At 47.7% G+C, this 14772-nt stretch overlaps 3 protein-coding genes and 1 non-coding gene across 8 annotated transcripts; 1 reads left to right on the top strand and 3 right to left on the bottom strand.

Moving 5' to 3' along the window:
* Nucleotides 1–720: 720 nt before the first annotated feature.
* Nucleotides 721–4206, bottom strand: znf346 (zinc finger protein 346). 2 transcript variants are annotated; one of them, XM_085935404.1, is made up of 7 exons: nt 4072–4206; nt 3270–3373; nt 3066–3161; nt 2846–2993; nt 2146–2376; nt 1974–2073; nt 721–1829 (listed from the first exon to the last, which is right to left on the bottom strand). In XM_085935404.1, exons 1-7 carry the CDS (start codon nt 4178–4180, stop codon nt 1565–1567), a joined length of 1053 nt encoding a protein of 350 aa, XP_085791530.1. In that variant the 5' UTR covers nt 4181–4206; the 3' UTR covers nt 721–1564. The 2 variants fall into 2 exon arrangements, with proteins under 2 accessions (XP_085791530.1, XP_085791529.1); XM_085935403.1 differs by having other exon boundaries at nt 2146–2379.
* A 515-nt stretch (nt 4207–4721) lies between these two features.
* On the top strand, nt 4722–4794 carry trnav-aac (transfer RNA valine (anticodon AAC)). Its single transcript has one exon. It is a non-coding gene; the product is annotated as a tRNA-Val (tRNA).
* LOC147043024 (15-hydroxyprostaglandin dehydrogenase [NAD(+)]-like) lies at nt 4779–7987 on the bottom strand. Its single transcript, XM_085936026.1, has 7 exons — nt 7820–7987; nt 7181–7304; nt 6498–6604; nt 6296–6392; nt 5719–5795; nt 5460–5617; nt 4779–5270 (listed from the first exon to the last, which is right to left on the bottom strand). The coding sequence occupies exons 1-7, from the start codon at nt 7910–7912 to the stop codon at nt 5135–5137; spliced, it is 792 nt and encodes a 263-aa protein (XP_085792152.1). The 5' UTR covers nt 7913–7987; the 3' UTR covers nt 4779–5134.
* Nucleotides 7988–8200: 213 nt separating this feature from the next.
* On the bottom strand, nt 8201–14523 carry trim37 (tripartite motif containing 37). 4 transcript variants are annotated; one of them, XM_085936499.1, is made up of 25 exons: nt 14053–14256; nt 13858–13935; nt 13685–13786; nt 13551–13591; nt 13336–13452; nt 13112–13199; nt 12918–13040; nt 12720–12843; nt 12583–12650; nt 12240–12364; nt 12037–12087; nt 11874–11955; nt 11728–11804; nt 11481–11660; nt 11298–11412; nt 10995–11192; nt 10790–10923; nt 10575–10657; nt 10122–10352; nt 9726–10034; nt 9497–9637; nt 9248–9392; nt 9045–9151; nt 8874–8975; nt 8201–8790 (listed from the first exon to the last, which is right to left on the bottom strand). In XM_085936499.1, the coding sequence occupies exons 1-25, from the start codon at nt 14098–14100 to the stop codon at nt 8756–8758; spliced, it is 2904 nt and encodes a 967-aa protein (XP_085792625.1). In that variant the 5' UTR covers nt 14101–14256; the 3' UTR covers nt 8201–8755. The 4 variants fall into 4 exon arrangements, with proteins under 4 accessions (XP_085792625.1, XP_085792626.1, XP_085792627.1 ...); XM_085936500.1 differs by lacking the exon at nt 14053–14256 and adding an exon at nt 14335–14523 and having other exon boundaries at nt 12583–12843; XM_085936501.1 differs by lacking the exon at nt 14053–14256 and adding an exon at nt 14290–14523 and having other exon boundaries at nt 12583–12843.
* Between the last annotated feature and the right edge of the window lie 249 nt (nt 14524–14772).

Below are 14772 nucleotides of genomic sequence, written 5' to 3' on the forward strand. Positions count from 1 at the left end.
CCCGTTGTTAGCTTTTCTAAGAAAAAAAAAAAAAAAAAGAAACCTTGATACAAACATGTTATCTTCTTGGGTCAATTTGAGATACTGACTTGAAATCTGCAGCATTTGTTTCTTAAACTCAAAGCGAACAAAATAATAGTCCAGTCAAGCAACATTTTTAAAAGGGGTCAATGTGAACGGCCATGGAAGAGCGTGGCGAAGGGGATTGCACACCCGGAGGACTACAAACACTCACTTTGGACTTCATTACTGACTTTTAATAGCAACTTGTATACTCAGTTAGGAGGGGGGGCACAAGCCATATTTCTACCCCAAAAGTAACTTGCCATCCTGTCTCCTGCACAGGACAGCACAGTGTAACCATTGTATGTATCCTAGAGTGTGTGTATTGGGTGGAATTTAGCCCAAAGGTTTCCATTCCGGGGGTCAGTTTGGGAGATTTAAAGCTGTCAAGGAGGGGGTTGGCAGTAAATTCACTGCCACAGACGCGAGCGTTGGTCTTTGCATAAGACACGCATTCACACTTGAGCGTTACTTTTCAAAATGATTCCTCTTGCTGCTATTTGGTGACGCATTCCTTTCTGCAGTTACCACTGTTACCATGGGGAAGAGCAAGGGCGCCCTCTTGTGGTGATTTTGGTATCGCTCCTGAGTGAGTCTGTTGTTATCGTTGTTAGAAGGGGAAAACGAATATTGGAAAGAAGTCAAGGAAAACCAGAAAAGTGTGAGAAGAAATGTTTGTTTTTTTTGTTCCTCATGTAACGGATGCACAATTTGCAACTTAACCAGAAAGGAAAATGACTAAAACATCACCACCAACGAGGAAGACGACAAGCTGTGTCGGCATCATATTTCAAAAATTAAAATAAAAGCACTCTGCGTTTCTCTCATTTTTTTCTACAAACACCCGGCCGGTACTAAAAGATCCACCCGGTGCAGAAGAAACAAGACTTACTTGGTGATCCTCACTGACATCACGTTCCTATTTTGACATCACTTGAAATGCAAAAGCAGAATCAAAAATAAGTCAAACATACAAGAAGAGGCGCTGGGCAGGAACTACTTTTTTTTTTTTTTTTTTCAGTCACGGCGAGACTTCCTGCGTTGGCTGATTACGATTGAGAGCCGAAGATCTTGTTGACGACGCGTTTGTGTATCCAGCAGGAATTAAAATTGTCATGAAGCTATAAAAGTGACATTTTTTTTCCACTGAAGGATTCTCATAAACAAAACAAAAAAAAAAAAAAGATAAATAAAAGCGTTCCGCACAACTGTCAATGCAACCAAAGCTAAGCTGCGACACGTTTGATATGTGGACTTCGGTCGGGCTTCTCCGCTCAGACCGCTGCCAAATGTTGCTCAACTGATGACATGCTGAGAGAGAGAGACGAGAAAAAATTTGGAACAAAACTTTCACATTTTGGGGGGGGGGGGGGGGCTCGTACAGTTATAAAAAGCTGTTTCATTTGGGCTGGAGTGCTGAGATGCCGGGGTGGGTTTTCTTATTGTTCCAGGTCCTGACTCAATCCTCCATAGTCCGGTCTGCGTGTCCAGAGTAAGCCCACTAGCTGTCGTCGACATTAAACTGGTCGTCTGTGGCGGAGAAAATGTCACCTCCCGTCCCAAAGAAGTTGTCTTCTGTCTCAAAAAGGCAGTCTTCCGTCATAAAATCCTGCTTGCTTGACGTACCGAAGCGGAAGGAGCCGTTGCCGGGCTGGTCGTCGCCGCCGCCGCCATCGCCGGCCGACGAGTGCTCTCTGTCGCTGAGCTTGTTTTGCTGAGCAAGCCCCTGCTGGCTGTCGGACGGGCTCAGGCCAATTTTTTTCAATCTGCAATCATGTTAGAAGAATGTTGACGCCAAGACCACGTCATTCTTGTGCTCACAAATTTTTGACGACATTTAACCGCTGCGATTCGTCCCCTTTATTGGCCAAAAGTAAAAAAAAAAAAGAGAAAGGCCGTGGTGCACGTACTGGTTCTTATGTTTGGCGCCGCTGATGTGAGACTGGTACTGATCCACCGAATTGAGCTCAATGTTGCAGAGTGTGCACGGTAGGCCCTTGGCTGCGGACGCTGTAGAAAAAAAAAAGATAAGTGAATTCAGAAGGAGACTCTTGCTTGCGCCAAGGGGTTTGAGGCGCTGACCCGGTGTGGCAGGCTGGCCGTAGAGCTTCATCAGGTCCTGCTTGGCCAGGTGCTTCTTGTGCTTCTTGCCCGAGTAGTGCTGCTGGGCCATCTGCGCGTTGTTGAAGACCGCCTGGCAGATGGAGCAGAAGCGGTCGGGGTCTTTGTCGCCATCCTGGCCGCCGTTGCCAGTTGGGGGCGCCACCTCCGTCGTTTTCTTCTTGGACGGAGCTGGTGGGGCTTGTTGGGCTACTGCTGAGCAAGAACGAAAAAAACCTGAGTCTTCAAAATGTACAACGCCGCTTCCTGTCCAGTTAACTGTGAAATTAAACGAAAGTTTAAAAATTGGGTATTTCACAAAACATCCTTAAGTCCACTTGGGCAGAAGACAGAACAATACTTTATCCTCAATCTGCCGTTAGCTAAACAAGTCCAGTTGTGACTGTTCCCATGTGTCTTATACTGCCCTCTGGTGGCCACGGTACGCATATCAGGGGGAGAACAAATACATTGAATTCAAATAAGTTAAATTAAATAAGACATGTTCTTATAAAATACAGTATATATTGTGCCTGATTAAAACATTTTTGTAATTTTTTGGGGGGGTGGCTGGAAAAGATTAATGGCATTTGTATTCACTAGAAGGGGGAAAGTTAGTTGAAATGAGTAGATCAAGTTACAAGAGTGAAACTTGATGGCGCGCATTGTAGAGCGTACATACAAGTGTGAGGGTTCGCCGATTTCAGTTTCAGGGTCTTGGCGTGGATTTTGCCCTGGTAATGCGACTGCGCCATCACGGGCGAAGTGAAGGTCATCTTGCACATGTCGCAGGTCTTCATGGGGTCCAACTTGCCGTTATCAGCGTGGCACTGCAAGATGAACACGTGTGCTTAGTCACGTGAGCCTCTCTCATTGCACGAGGCCAAATATAAACCACTTACGCTGACAAAGGATGGAGACTTGAACTTTTTCGACTCTGGCTCTTTCTCGTTTTGAATGGAAAAGTAACGTCGTACCTTGTTGCCGTGTTTCTTACTCTATAAGAGAGCGCAAAGGAGAAGACAAATTGAACCCTACCAGAGATCCATCACCACGAGGGACGATAAAGTACCGTTTGTTGCGCTGCTCAAATACTTAAGGCCAACCTGATAGTGAGCCAGCTTCTGCGACTCGGAGATGAGGACGGCATTGCAGATGCTGCACAGGTTATCTGTGAATAAGTTGCTGTGCTCCTTGATCATCCGATTGACTACGGCGGGAGGACAAAATAATAAAGATTTGAGGTCATGAATCATAATTATTTTGTCCCCAGCGAACGCAGCCATTGTAAATTGTGACTTCTCATCTAGTAAAAAAAAATAATAAAGCATTTTATTAGCAATGTTTTGGTGACATATTTCTAATTGGTTTCGGGACAAGTCAATTTGGGCAGATTGATGACAATGTGATTAACTTTTGATATACAGGTGGTTTGGAAGTCATTGTAAAAATACCTCGACAATTAATAAGTCAATATAGCATGACAATTTTACACGACCTCACTAAAGTCTCTAAATGACCCTTGGGAGTGAATCTGAGCGTAAACAGTAGCAACAAATCAAATAAATGGAGGTTAATTGCAGTGCGCTTTTTAGCCACGAGCTAGCGAACGAAGCCGCACAACCCGTCAGCGTGGCCGCATTCAAAAAACACCGGAGCGGACGTCGAAGCACCGCTGTAACGACAACAAAACTGCGAAATGAGTCCGGCGTGCGCATCTCTCGTCGACCTTGACGGCGAATCGGCTGTGCTTAGCTTAACTCTGCCTAGCCTAGCCAAGCCAAACTTAGCTTTATTCATTAGGACTCCGGCAACAAACGACGTGCAGTCAGTGGGAAGCAAAAAAAAATGAATGACAGTAGAAAGCACTGTTTATGTTTGATTCATCTTCAGTAAGAAAGTGTCTACCTTGGTCCGGCCCCGAAGGTAAGTATGGGAAGTGGTCAGTCTCCATCGCGACGGCCATCATAACTTGGGCTCCTGCAACAGTTTTGCATCCAAGTGCATAACTGCGCATGCGCCGGGGGGGACGTCATTTTTTCGGGATCAAAACACAAGCCTTGCACTTCAACGAACAATCTTAAACAATTCGTCCAAAAATAATCCTTCCAATTTTTTTTCCAAAATTGGACTTTTGCCTCTCTTTTCAAGGAGTGAAATCAATAAAATAATAAGTTTTCGTAGTCACTGAATGAAATGTACAAATCAGCGACCGAATGTGACATTGAAATACAATTGAATTTCCTTGCTCTAATTTGTACTGTATATCGCGCATTCTATTCGTTTTTTGTTCGTGTATATTGTTATTGTTGATAAAGATTGGAGGGGGGGAAACACGCAATCCTTTGCAGCAAAATGTAGTTTTAATTTTGACCCGTGGGCGTCACTGTCCCCACACTAAACTTGACCAACATCCAACCACCTCGTTCGCGATTCTATTCGGAAATGCAATCTACTACCAGAAACGTGCTACAAGATAAAAAATCGACACCGATACGTTTAATAATTTTTTTTCTTTATTACTTTAAATTCATATATTTACGGGAGCATCGGCAACAGTTTCCGTAGTGTAGTGGTTATCACGTTCGCCTAACACGCGAAAGGTCCCCGGTTCGAAACCGGGCGGAAACAGATTTTTTACTTCAAGACAATTAAAAATAATAATGACAATACGCATTACTCGAACGCCAAAGCAAATAAAAACAAATCTATTTTCTGAGTTCCTTGCTTATAAAGAATTCCCCTAGTGCAGAATAGTAGTGACCAAATAACTGATTGAAAGAGTTTCTGCACACAAGCACAGAGTTGACTTGCGGTGGTAGTAATGAAAATCTCCTGATGCATTTTCATGAGTTCAGCCTTGAGATTTAATATTGCATTTAACATTTATTCAACTGGAATGCCACCTGTGAATATTCTGTACAGTGCAGTATATAATCAACGATACATTCAATTTGCAAGACACGCACTATTAAAGATCCAGACTGATTATAGGAATGGACATAAATGTGGCGTATGTCTTTGCTTGGGAGGACACCATCAGGGCTTCTCCATTCTTGCTCTCATCTGTCACCAGCTCCAAAAGACACTCTGCCACATCGGACGGACTGGAAAGGAAAAGCGACAATGTGCAAAAATGGGGAAAAATAGGAGGCAAGTGGATCAACCTCCAAAGTCCTCAACTTGGCTTTTCACCGGTCGGTGTTAGCATGTCCGCAACATTCCAGTGTTGCGAGCAAATGCTAATCTGTCTCGGCCCCATGTGCAAAATCAAATGTGAATGAAAAACCACAAACCTTAAGACGCCATGCTTTTCTATCAGTTGTTGGGTGGGCTGCTTCAGTACGCTGAATTGTCCCAGTTTACTGTTTAAACCATCAAGCAGGTCGGTTTGAACCAAAGCTGGGCAAATGGCGTTAAAGCGAATGCCGTAGCCCGCATAAGTGGAGGCCCCCTTGCACACGCACACACATGACACAAACACACACACACACACACACATGACAAATGACACAGCGGTTTGAGCAGCGTTTCACGTAGTCAAAAGCAGCTCACCGCCATGGCTCTAGCAAAGTGGATCACGGCGCTTTTGGACGCGCTGTAGACCGGGCAGCTCACCAACGGCCTGATACCTACGATAGAGGGCAACATGGGCACTCGTTTTGTTTTAGCAAGGAAGCGTTCGTGGCTGAAAAATATTGGTTGAGCTCTAAAAGGTCTTTCAACGGTGACCTTGTGATTTTGATTTCATAACAGTATAAAATAGTTAATGACTAGCTTGGGGGGAAACATAAATTGCAATCATTTACAAGTGACGATAGCCACCAAGAAAGTGTTGTTTTGAATATGACCCGGCCCCACTGCTCCTAAAAACAGGTTAATATTGCGATGGGGGCAGATGAAGGCATTTATCTCAAAAAGCTTCCACTTTAGCCAATAGCGCTCTCTGTTGACATTGATGTCACAGTTGACCTTAGATCAGCTGGCTGGCTTTGGTCACATGACATTTGATGAGCAAAGCTTCTTAAAAACAGCAAAATGATAACCCTGCTCACTCGCACAAAGATATCCGTTAGAATTGATAAGCGACGATAACCCCAAAAAAAAAAAAAAGGTCAAGTGTCATGATCACCTGCCATTGACGCAGTGTTGACGATGACGCCTCCTCGACCGCCGTTCAACTTGCTCATGTGCTCCATGGCGGCGTATGTCCCCTTGATGACTCCCACCTATATATATGTATATATATTTTTTTTTTTTATGAGACAGAATAAAAAGATGCAACGGGTTGACAAGCAAAAGACAGCGGACACGTCTCATCAAGATGTTCTTACAAGGTTGATGTCCAACGTTAGCTCCCATTCTTTCTCATCCAGGATGCCGGCATTGTTGCACACAATGTCGATTCCTCCAAAGGTGTAGGCGGCCGTCTTGAAGGCAGCTTGGAAAAAGAAAAAAAAGAAAAAAAAAAAAAAGTATATGATTTTTCTGCTTATGGGTTAACCTTAGTGGACAGACCAAGTGCCATCTCCTGACTCAGAAGCTCCGACCAACCTGAACAATTTTCTATTTTGCATAAGGCAGATTGAGTTAACAATGAATAAAAGTGCTACTTTTGTCTAATGAATTCTTCAAAGAAGCTTGGGGAAAAAGTAAATATTGTCTCTTGCTCCATCTTTTATACCGCTATTATTCAACACTATTTGTCCAAAGGCAAGTGAGCCGTTCCAAAAAGCGCCAGAAGCAAAATGTCTCATTAAATACACGAGGCAGTGCAAACACGCCTTCGGGCTTCGCTCCTCAATATTGACTCACATCCACATTCACATCCTTTTTGAATTTGCTGGGCAAGATGCATCATGGGTAATTTAGCAGGCATGTTTGAACAGAGGCAAGAATGCAAACCAATGAAACGCACGCTTTTCATTCCAACAAACCCTCAAAGTTTTTTTCCATGCTTAGTGCCGCTACTTCTTTTGGCACGTTTGTTGCCATGCAAAATGTGGGCCGACGTTACCTTTCAGTTGCTCCTCAGAGCGGACGTCGCAACTGAGGAAAAGAGCTCGATCTTGGCCGTCCTCCTTGTTGAGAGCTTCCATCACGCTCTTTCCCGCGTCCGGGTTCACATCCAGCAGAACAACCTGGAGAGACCATGTGGTTGCCTTACCCAATCAATAGATGCATTGATTGATTGATTTCTGCACGAGTGATAACACTTATCCTCTCAATCTGTATTCACAACCTTCAAAAAGAAAGTTTTGAAATGACCCTTCACCTAATTCACATTTGGCAATAATTACAGCCTCCAGTTGTTTATCAATATGATAGCACAAGTTTGACACACCTATTTTTGGACACTATTGCCAATTTGTCTATGTGGGCTCCAATTATGTTTTGATAAATCAGTGGAAATTGATGCACCGCAGTTATTGGGAATTTTAACTTCTCCAATTGTTGTTCCAAATGTTTGTTAATATATCTAAAGGAGTTTTTATTGTTTTATGTTTCCACCCGTAATAAATACCTACTCTAACGGGGGCGGTAGATTAGATAGAGATGTTCAAGTTACAAATTAGTCACTTTCAGTGAGTCCTGTTCAAAGGGCTCCAGTGTCCAACAGTGCAGCTGAAAAAGTTGTTTTTTTTGTTATGCTTACCTTTGCTCCATTCCTGAAGAGAATCTCGCAGAAGGCTTTACCAATACCCGCTGCAGCTCCGGTCACCACAGCGACTTTTCCCTTGAGTGACATTTCGTGTGGCGTTGAGAGCCGATGGAAAGCGTGACTGTCTTGTCTGCCGTGAATGTGGTCATGAGTGGGTGGGCGTGTGTGTGGATGCGGAAATATAAACGTTAGTGCAAGGAACCACCCACAAGGCGAACATGTTGACCAGAAATTTCCGTGTCGTGTTCCACGGGTGTCCGCAAGAGGGCGCCAGAGTACCGAAACAGTCGTCAGCTGTTAAACTGGAGCACACTCGGCAACGTCTTCACCCAACCATGAACGAAGGCACATTGGTAAATCATTGATTACCTTTATTATGGGAAAACCACAAAGGGGCCATTTGAAACAAGGATTCAGTGCAGTAGAGGCAACAAACAACAAACAAAAAGTGAAGTTCATAATTCAAGGCCATGTTGTTGTTCCCTTGGCACAATTTCAAGCTAAACGGACCGAAACAAAACGACTATGGACGTGAACAAAACGTGCACACGTACCGCTTCCTACGAGTTGACGTCTCTGAAAAGCAAAACGTCGTTCAAAAAAAAAATAAAAAATGGCTCAGTGCTCAGAAAATGGAATGGACAGCACGGACAAAAGTTCTTCTGAGCATGCTGACGAAAGGAAAAATGGAATGTTTTAGTACCTTTCTTCTATAAGCAGATTGAAATCATGCAGTTAAGTGGAACGTGAAATTTAGTGCACAATGTCGGCCATCGCGGAAAGCAGCCTTGGAAATGTTTGTGCGTATGTGTGTGTGTGTGTGTGTGTGTGTGTGTGTGTGTGTGTGTGTGTGTGTGTGTGTGTGTGTGTGTAGAAGAGGCAGTTTCACTTTCTACTCTAAGGGGCGGTGGAGTCATCAAAGTCGCTCCATCACCTGTCAGTCATGTCTTCGGAGAGCGACTCGCCTTGTCGGGACAAAAAATTGCAATCATTAGCAGAAGTTGAGGTGTACCTGTGGAAGTGGCCGGTGGCTTGTTGTCGTGGTTACCTGTGCAGGGCGGAGTCCGGCTGTCATAGCGAGAGTTGGCGTCCTCGTCCTCTGTGTCGCTCTCGCTGCTCGTGGCCGCCGCCAGGACGGATGGCGGCGGATCTATGAGGAGAGGTGCTGCTCCATGAAGTATGAAAAGGCAGACGGGTTGTGTGTTTTGTGAAAACCCACCTGAGGCAACCCGGCCTTCACTGGACTGTGGCTGTGATGCGGGTCCTTCCAGCAAGGAATGATGCGAGTTTCCTGAGCTTTCCGATTCAGAGTCCAACATGGCTGCCCTGAAACAAGCAGAAAGAAAAAAAAAAAAAAAAAGACGGTTGTAAAAATTCAACTCATTCTCCATTTTTGTTCTGTTTGGAGGCGGCGATTCGCACCCCAGGGTCCGGGTGCCGCAGTTCTTGGCGGCCGGCAGATAGCCGGAGAAGATGTCGTCCCTGGGCCCCGACGGCGTGTACAGCTGAGGCTTGCAGGACGCCTGCTCAGCTGAGGCCTGAGCAGCGTCCGACACCTTGGCGCATCCTGCGGGACGCCACGTTTAGCCTTGCGGGAGGTGAAAGGTTCTCCGGAGTGTTTGCTTGCTGCCTATCAATAGAAACGGCGACGCTTTCTCCAAATCTACCGACCGTTAGCGGCCTCGTTGAGATGCAGGCCGAGTTCTGGAGCTGCGTTGGCTCCTCTGACGTCTTTCTCCGTCTGCTCCGGACTCCTCTGATGAGCCGACGGTGCGCTGCAGCATTCCAGGACTGACGGCGGGCATTTTTGTCCTGGGGAGAGTCACAAGAAGCGCCAGTGAGGATGAAGAACATCGTGTCGTTTGCAAGAGACTTGCAGGGAGACTTTGAGACTTCTCACCGGGACGACACGGCCGGGACAGAACTGCGGCCGCCCTCCCGAGCGGCGCCAGCTCGCCGGGCTTACGTCCGTCCGCCGACTCTGGGTCGGCGCGGTGCGAGGGCGCCCCTTCAGCGCCAAAGATTCCCGACGGGCCCGGCCTGGAATCGCTGGCCGCGCGGGCCTCCAGCACCTGTGTCTTGACGTCGGACATCTTGCTGCGCACCTCGGCCATCTGCGCCTTGAGACGGATGAGGACCGCCGAGTCCGGGGCGGAGCGACGCACCACCTGAGGATGGCGCTCACGCTCTTTCCTGGAGGATGAACCAGCTGGAGGAGACAGAGAAGAGAGAGTGAGGTATAGCGATCGTTTGTCATTGGCTTCACGTATGATCAATGAAACGATGTCCCCCACACCTTGGCTGTGAAGTAGCGACAATGAGGGTCGAGGCTGAAGACCCCACAGGGACTCCATGTCATTATGCTCCTTCAGGTCTAGCAGCTGGATGAGGATGACTGGGTCGATGTCCAGGAGGCTGCCGCCGCCGACGGCACCACCGGCGGAGGAGGAGGCCCCGCCTCCTACGCTGGCAGCTCGTCCCATAGCGGAGCTGACGAGTGCAGAACGCAGACAGGAACTGGGGCCACCTGAAGTCAAGTCGGAAAATTCATGTAACTTTTTTAATTTAAATAAATAAAATAAATACCAAAAAGAACGAATAAATAAATAAATAATACTTTAAAAAAATAGTGTCGAAGGTATACTGTATCCTGACATCAATTGTGACTTTAGTCAAATTTGACATGACGTCACTGCCAGACGGGAGACTTGACGGTCCTTTCGAGAAGAGGGTTGGAGTTTGCAATTACCGGAGGCTCCATCCAAGTCGTCGGGAAGTTCTCCTTCCTCCGTGTCCAGGTTCCCGATGAAGTCGACGTCGTTCTCGCCTGACCTGAACGAGGACACGATAACAACAGATGGAACATCCGGACCTGGCACACCGCCGAACCGAATTCGATCATGTGTAAATGTTCAACCGGTGTGATGTTTGAGGAGCTTTTTGTACTTGCTCAAAGCCACTCACATGGTTTCTTCGTCAATGTCGTTCTCCTCGGTGTTGCTGGTGGCCGTGGAGCTCCCTGAGGTGCTACTGCCGTCCAGCGGGTTCACCTCCTCCTCGGTCAGGCAGTCCACCTCCAGGTCGCCGTCGGACAGCTCCTGAGGGACGCCGGCAAGTCTATCAGCATAGTGCGCTTTTTCTTTTCACAAGCGAGCCGAGCGATCCTCACGTTGGAATCGTCGTGCACGGTCCGCTCGTCGTTGCGGTCGCCGCCCTTTTTGCCGTCGCTCAGCGTGCTCTGAATGTCGCCGTCGCTTTTGACGGCGCGGGTGTTTCTTTCGGAAGCCGCGCTCCCGGCCGCCAGCCTGGAGTCGTGGGGCGAGGAGCTGCGCGACGAGCGGTGGCGGAACAGCTCGATGGCCAACCTCTGCGAGGGGAAGCGGCGGAACATTTTGCATTGCTCTCTGCCGTCAGTTCAAGTCGCGGCCGTTTCAAAGATGACGTCCACGCTAACCTCTAGCCTCCCTCTCACCTCTTTGAGGTTATTGATCTGCTGGACGTAGCCACTCTGAGCTGATTCCAGCTGGCTGATGTACCAGTACTGGTCTCGGCACTTCTGGAAGAACGTGGGCGATCGCACCTGATACCTGAGCGCCGCAAATCAAGCACAGAGTGAAACTCGCGCTTCGCCAAACAAGTCATCTCGCGGGCGTACCGTAGAACCAGCGTGTCCGCCTGCATGTTCAGGTAGCCCTCGCTGGCCAGCAGGTCCAACCTGAAGAAGCGGTTGTAGCCCCAGCACTCGCCCACTTCAAAGTCCGAGGCAAACTCACGGATGATGTTCTTGCTGGGGTCACTGGAGGCCTGGTGGACCATCTCCACGCGGTACTCGTACCTGTGCGGAACCGAGATCCGGCGTCACGGCACGAGAGGCGGCTTCCGGCGGGAGCGGCGACACCTACTTGGAGGTTTCGGGGAGTCCGGCGGACAACTCTAAGAACACAGACAGGTAGTTGCCGCGAACCACACCGTTGCCGTCCTGAAAGGAGAACACGTTCTAAGTTTGCTTGATGCTATTTCTGCGTATGTCGATGACATCACTACTCACCGGGTATACTTTGAGCCTCCAACAGAGTCCGGATATCTGGAGAGGAGGGCTGTAGACCGGGTCGGCCCGCTGCCTCAGAGTACTACCAACACGCACAAAGCCAATCTAACGCCATCCGACGCCGAGCATTTGACAGAAAAAAAGAAAAAAGTCGAGAGCAAACCTGAAGTTGACCAAAACAAAGGTGCTGGAGTCGTATGCGGGAACCAGCTCACTGAAATCACACAAATCCAAAATTGAGCTAATGAAATATTTCATGCCGTAACACGAGACGAGGACGCGCCAACGATTTCGCTTGGAGAAAAGTAGTACTTTACCGCCACCCGGATACCCCCCTCCCAAGCAAGGCGCGTGTGAGCCGAGTACCTGGTGAAGTCGGGTGGCACCGGCGTGGTGACGAACGACTGCATGGGCTTCCTGTGGACTTGCTGGAACATGAGCAGGATCTCCGGACTCTTGGAGATCAGCTCGCTCTTACTGCATGAGTGGAGCTGAGACACACACACAACAAAGTTGTTTAGCTTTATGCTTCCTACTAAGAGCCAAAACGTCACTCAAGTAAATTCTTGTTAATGCCCTCTAAAGTCCAACTTTGAGAATTTCAGGCATTTTCCAACGCTGGCTTCCATTTAGAAGTTATTTGATGTTTAGGTTTTGCCAATTCGAAGATGGGTAAACGAGTGGCAGTAATAAAATGGAAGGCCCCAACCTGATGTTCCACCTCCTGCAGGATAGACTCCAGCAGCTCCGTCTCCTGGGTCAAGGATGTCTTCTGGCCTGAAGATGGGTTGGTAGCGCATGTTGTGGATGATGCGGCTAACAAGGTAAGCATCGCACGAGGCCTACCCATCAGCGTGATGAGTTTATTCTTCAGCTGGTTGTCCAGACGAGCGATCATCATCTCCACCGCGTTGCGGATCTCGCGCACCCGCTCGTCCTTGGCTCCCCGCACCGCCTCCACGTTCCTTTCCTGACGCAACAGCGACACTTTAGCGCTATCTAGTGCACATGGGCAGTACGAGCGCACGTCTACCCAAGTCTCACCACTTCCTGCACCAGGCTGATGAGCTCCATGAGTCGTCGCCGCAGCTTGGCGACCTCCTCCTTCACCTTGCTCACGTGCTGCTCGTAGATCTCCACCAGCGGCTTGAAGGTGTGGCCGCCGTGCTACACAAAGGCAGGAGGCGGGCGGGCTCATCAAACCGCTAGCCGCTTTTCGACAATCGAGACTCGCTTACCATGCCGCCCCACAGAGCACATTGATGGCAGATGCATTTCTTGCATGTCCAGCAGAAGACACTCAGCTTTTCATGGTGGTTCTCACATCTGCAGATATGTCGTGAAATTAAAAAAACAACAACAACTAACCCTATGTTACAACTGCCCGCCACTGTTAAGGTCATTTCTGCCACCTAGAGGCAGGAGCTATTATTGTCATTTAAGACCGAATAAGAAGACTGACTTGTCTTTGCCGTTGTCGTCGTGCTTGGTGAGGCTGCAGAGCTGCAGCGTGTCCAGCTGCTGCGTCACCTCCTCGGCCCAGCGGCAGTTCACCAGCTCCCTCAGCTGGAGTGGGGCCCTGCACGTGCACGATTAAGATGCTCACTGAGCTGAAGTCTAGAGACGCTTTGAATTTTGAGGCCTGTTTTTTTTCGAGAAAAGCTTTGAAGGTCTTACCGACAGTGTGGACACTGAGCTCTCTGCTCCGTCAGCCAGCGCTGTCAACAGACAGTTCGAGATTAACGTACGAGCGAACAAGCTGTCACTTTTTTTTTTAAGATAGGTTGCGGAATGACAAAATGTCTGCATACCCGTATGCAGCTGAAGCAGCAGAGTTTGGAGCAGTGTGGGCAGAGACGAGCGTCCCTCAGCTTCTCCATGCAGATGAAGCAGCGGAACACCTCGGCGATGCTCTGGATCCACATGACAACAGATGTGAACATTTGGAACACGCCAGGCCTAAATTCTACAGCAGCTTACAAACCTCAACGCTTTGTTCGTCCATTTCCGCCAGCTTGAGTTCGTTGTCTACGAAGCTCAGCAAAGTAAATATCGTCGTAGCCTAGAAACAAAACAATACACTGTGAGAGAAGTACTCATTTATGCTGGACTGTAAAAAATACAACAACGGTTCATATTAATTTGTCAAATAATTGTACAATTAATCTGTAAATCGTACTTTAAAGCATTTTTGCCTTTGCATCCTTTTCATAAACGGATGACACATTTAGCAGGTGTTCCTAATATTGTGGCTGGCGAGTGGCTACACGTTGAAAGGCTGACTGTCAAGTACTCCCTGCGTATATAAGTCTCAGTATTTGCAGGTACTCTGCTCGAACGGTAATCTTTACATCTATCATGTATGGGACGACAACAATAGATGGAATGTGAGAGGATGGAGTGCGAGAAATAATACATGAAGAGCAGCTAGCTTCCGTCTGGCGTTAGTTGCTCTCTCTACCTCCAAAAGACGCAGACGTCGTTCAGTCCAAGAACCGCTAAGCTACATTGTCTTGTTTGAGCAAAGCGCCGGGACTCATCCGACGTCCAAAGCTTGACAAAATGTTGCTCATGAGACGCGGAATTGGTGAGAACCGACAATTGGCGGCTGCGATTCGGCCCCCGAATGGAAGATGTGCAGGGAAGTTGGAGGTGTATAAACCCCGCCCCTTCTTTAAGAATATCCAATCAGAACCGGATATCTTCTTCTTTGTGTTAAAGATCGTTGAGTAGTTGTCAAGGATGCCACCGCCCTCTAGCGGTAGCAATGTAAATACCACAAAGTCACATATTTTCAAATATTCCATTTTGTTTATGTCCATTTTTGTGACAGATTGGAGCAGGGTGAGGCACAACAATCCAAGGGGAGAAACTCAGCCAAGGCAGCTGCTTTCCACAG

Source organism: Syngnathus leptorhynchus, chromosome 17 (genome assembly GCF_054491065.1).
Source record: "Syngnathus leptorhynchus isolate UIUO chromosome 17, UIUO_Slep, whole genome shotgun sequence".
Lineage (NCBI taxonomy): Eukaryota > Metazoa > Chordata > Actinopteri > Syngnathiformes > Syngnathidae > Syngnathus > Syngnathus leptorhynchus.

Coding starts and splice junctions, on each gene's coding strand:
- znf346 (XM_085935403.1), bottom strand. CDS start 4,180: ATGCGCAGTTATGCACTTGGATGCAAAACTGTTGCAGGAGCCCAAGTT. Junction 3,374..4,071: donor ACCTTCGGGGCCGGACCAAG/GTAGACACTTTC, acceptor CTCCCGCCGTAG/TCAATCGGATGATCAAGGAG. Junction 2,380..2,845: donor ATCGGCGAACCCTCACACTT/GTATGTACGCTC, acceptor GTTCTTGCTCAG/CAGTAGCCCAACAAGCCCCA.
- LOC147043024 (XM_085936026.1), bottom strand. CDS start 7,912: ATGTCACTCAAGGGAAAAGTCGCTGTGGTGACCGGAGCTGCAGCGGGT. Junction 5,796..6,295: donor CAACACTGCGTCAATGGCAG/GTGATCATGACA, acceptor CCTCTATCGTAG/GTATCAGGCCGTTGGTGAGC. Junction 5,618..5,718: donor ACTTTGCTAGAGCCATGGCG/GTGAGCTGCTTT, acceptor TGCGTGTGCAAG/GGGGCCTCCACTTATGCGGG.
- trim37 (XM_085936498.1), bottom strand. CDS start 14,100: ATGTGTCATCCGTTTATGAAAAGGATGCAAAGGCAAAAATGCTTTAAA. Junction 13,453..13,550: donor GCTCAGTGTCCACACTGTCG/GTAAGACCTTCA, acceptor GTGCACGTGCAG/GGCCCCACTCCAGCTGAGGG. Junction 12,844..12,917: donor TCAGCCTGGTGCAGGAAGTG/GTGAGACTTGGG, acceptor CTGTTGCGTCAG/GAAAGGAACGTGGAGGCGGT.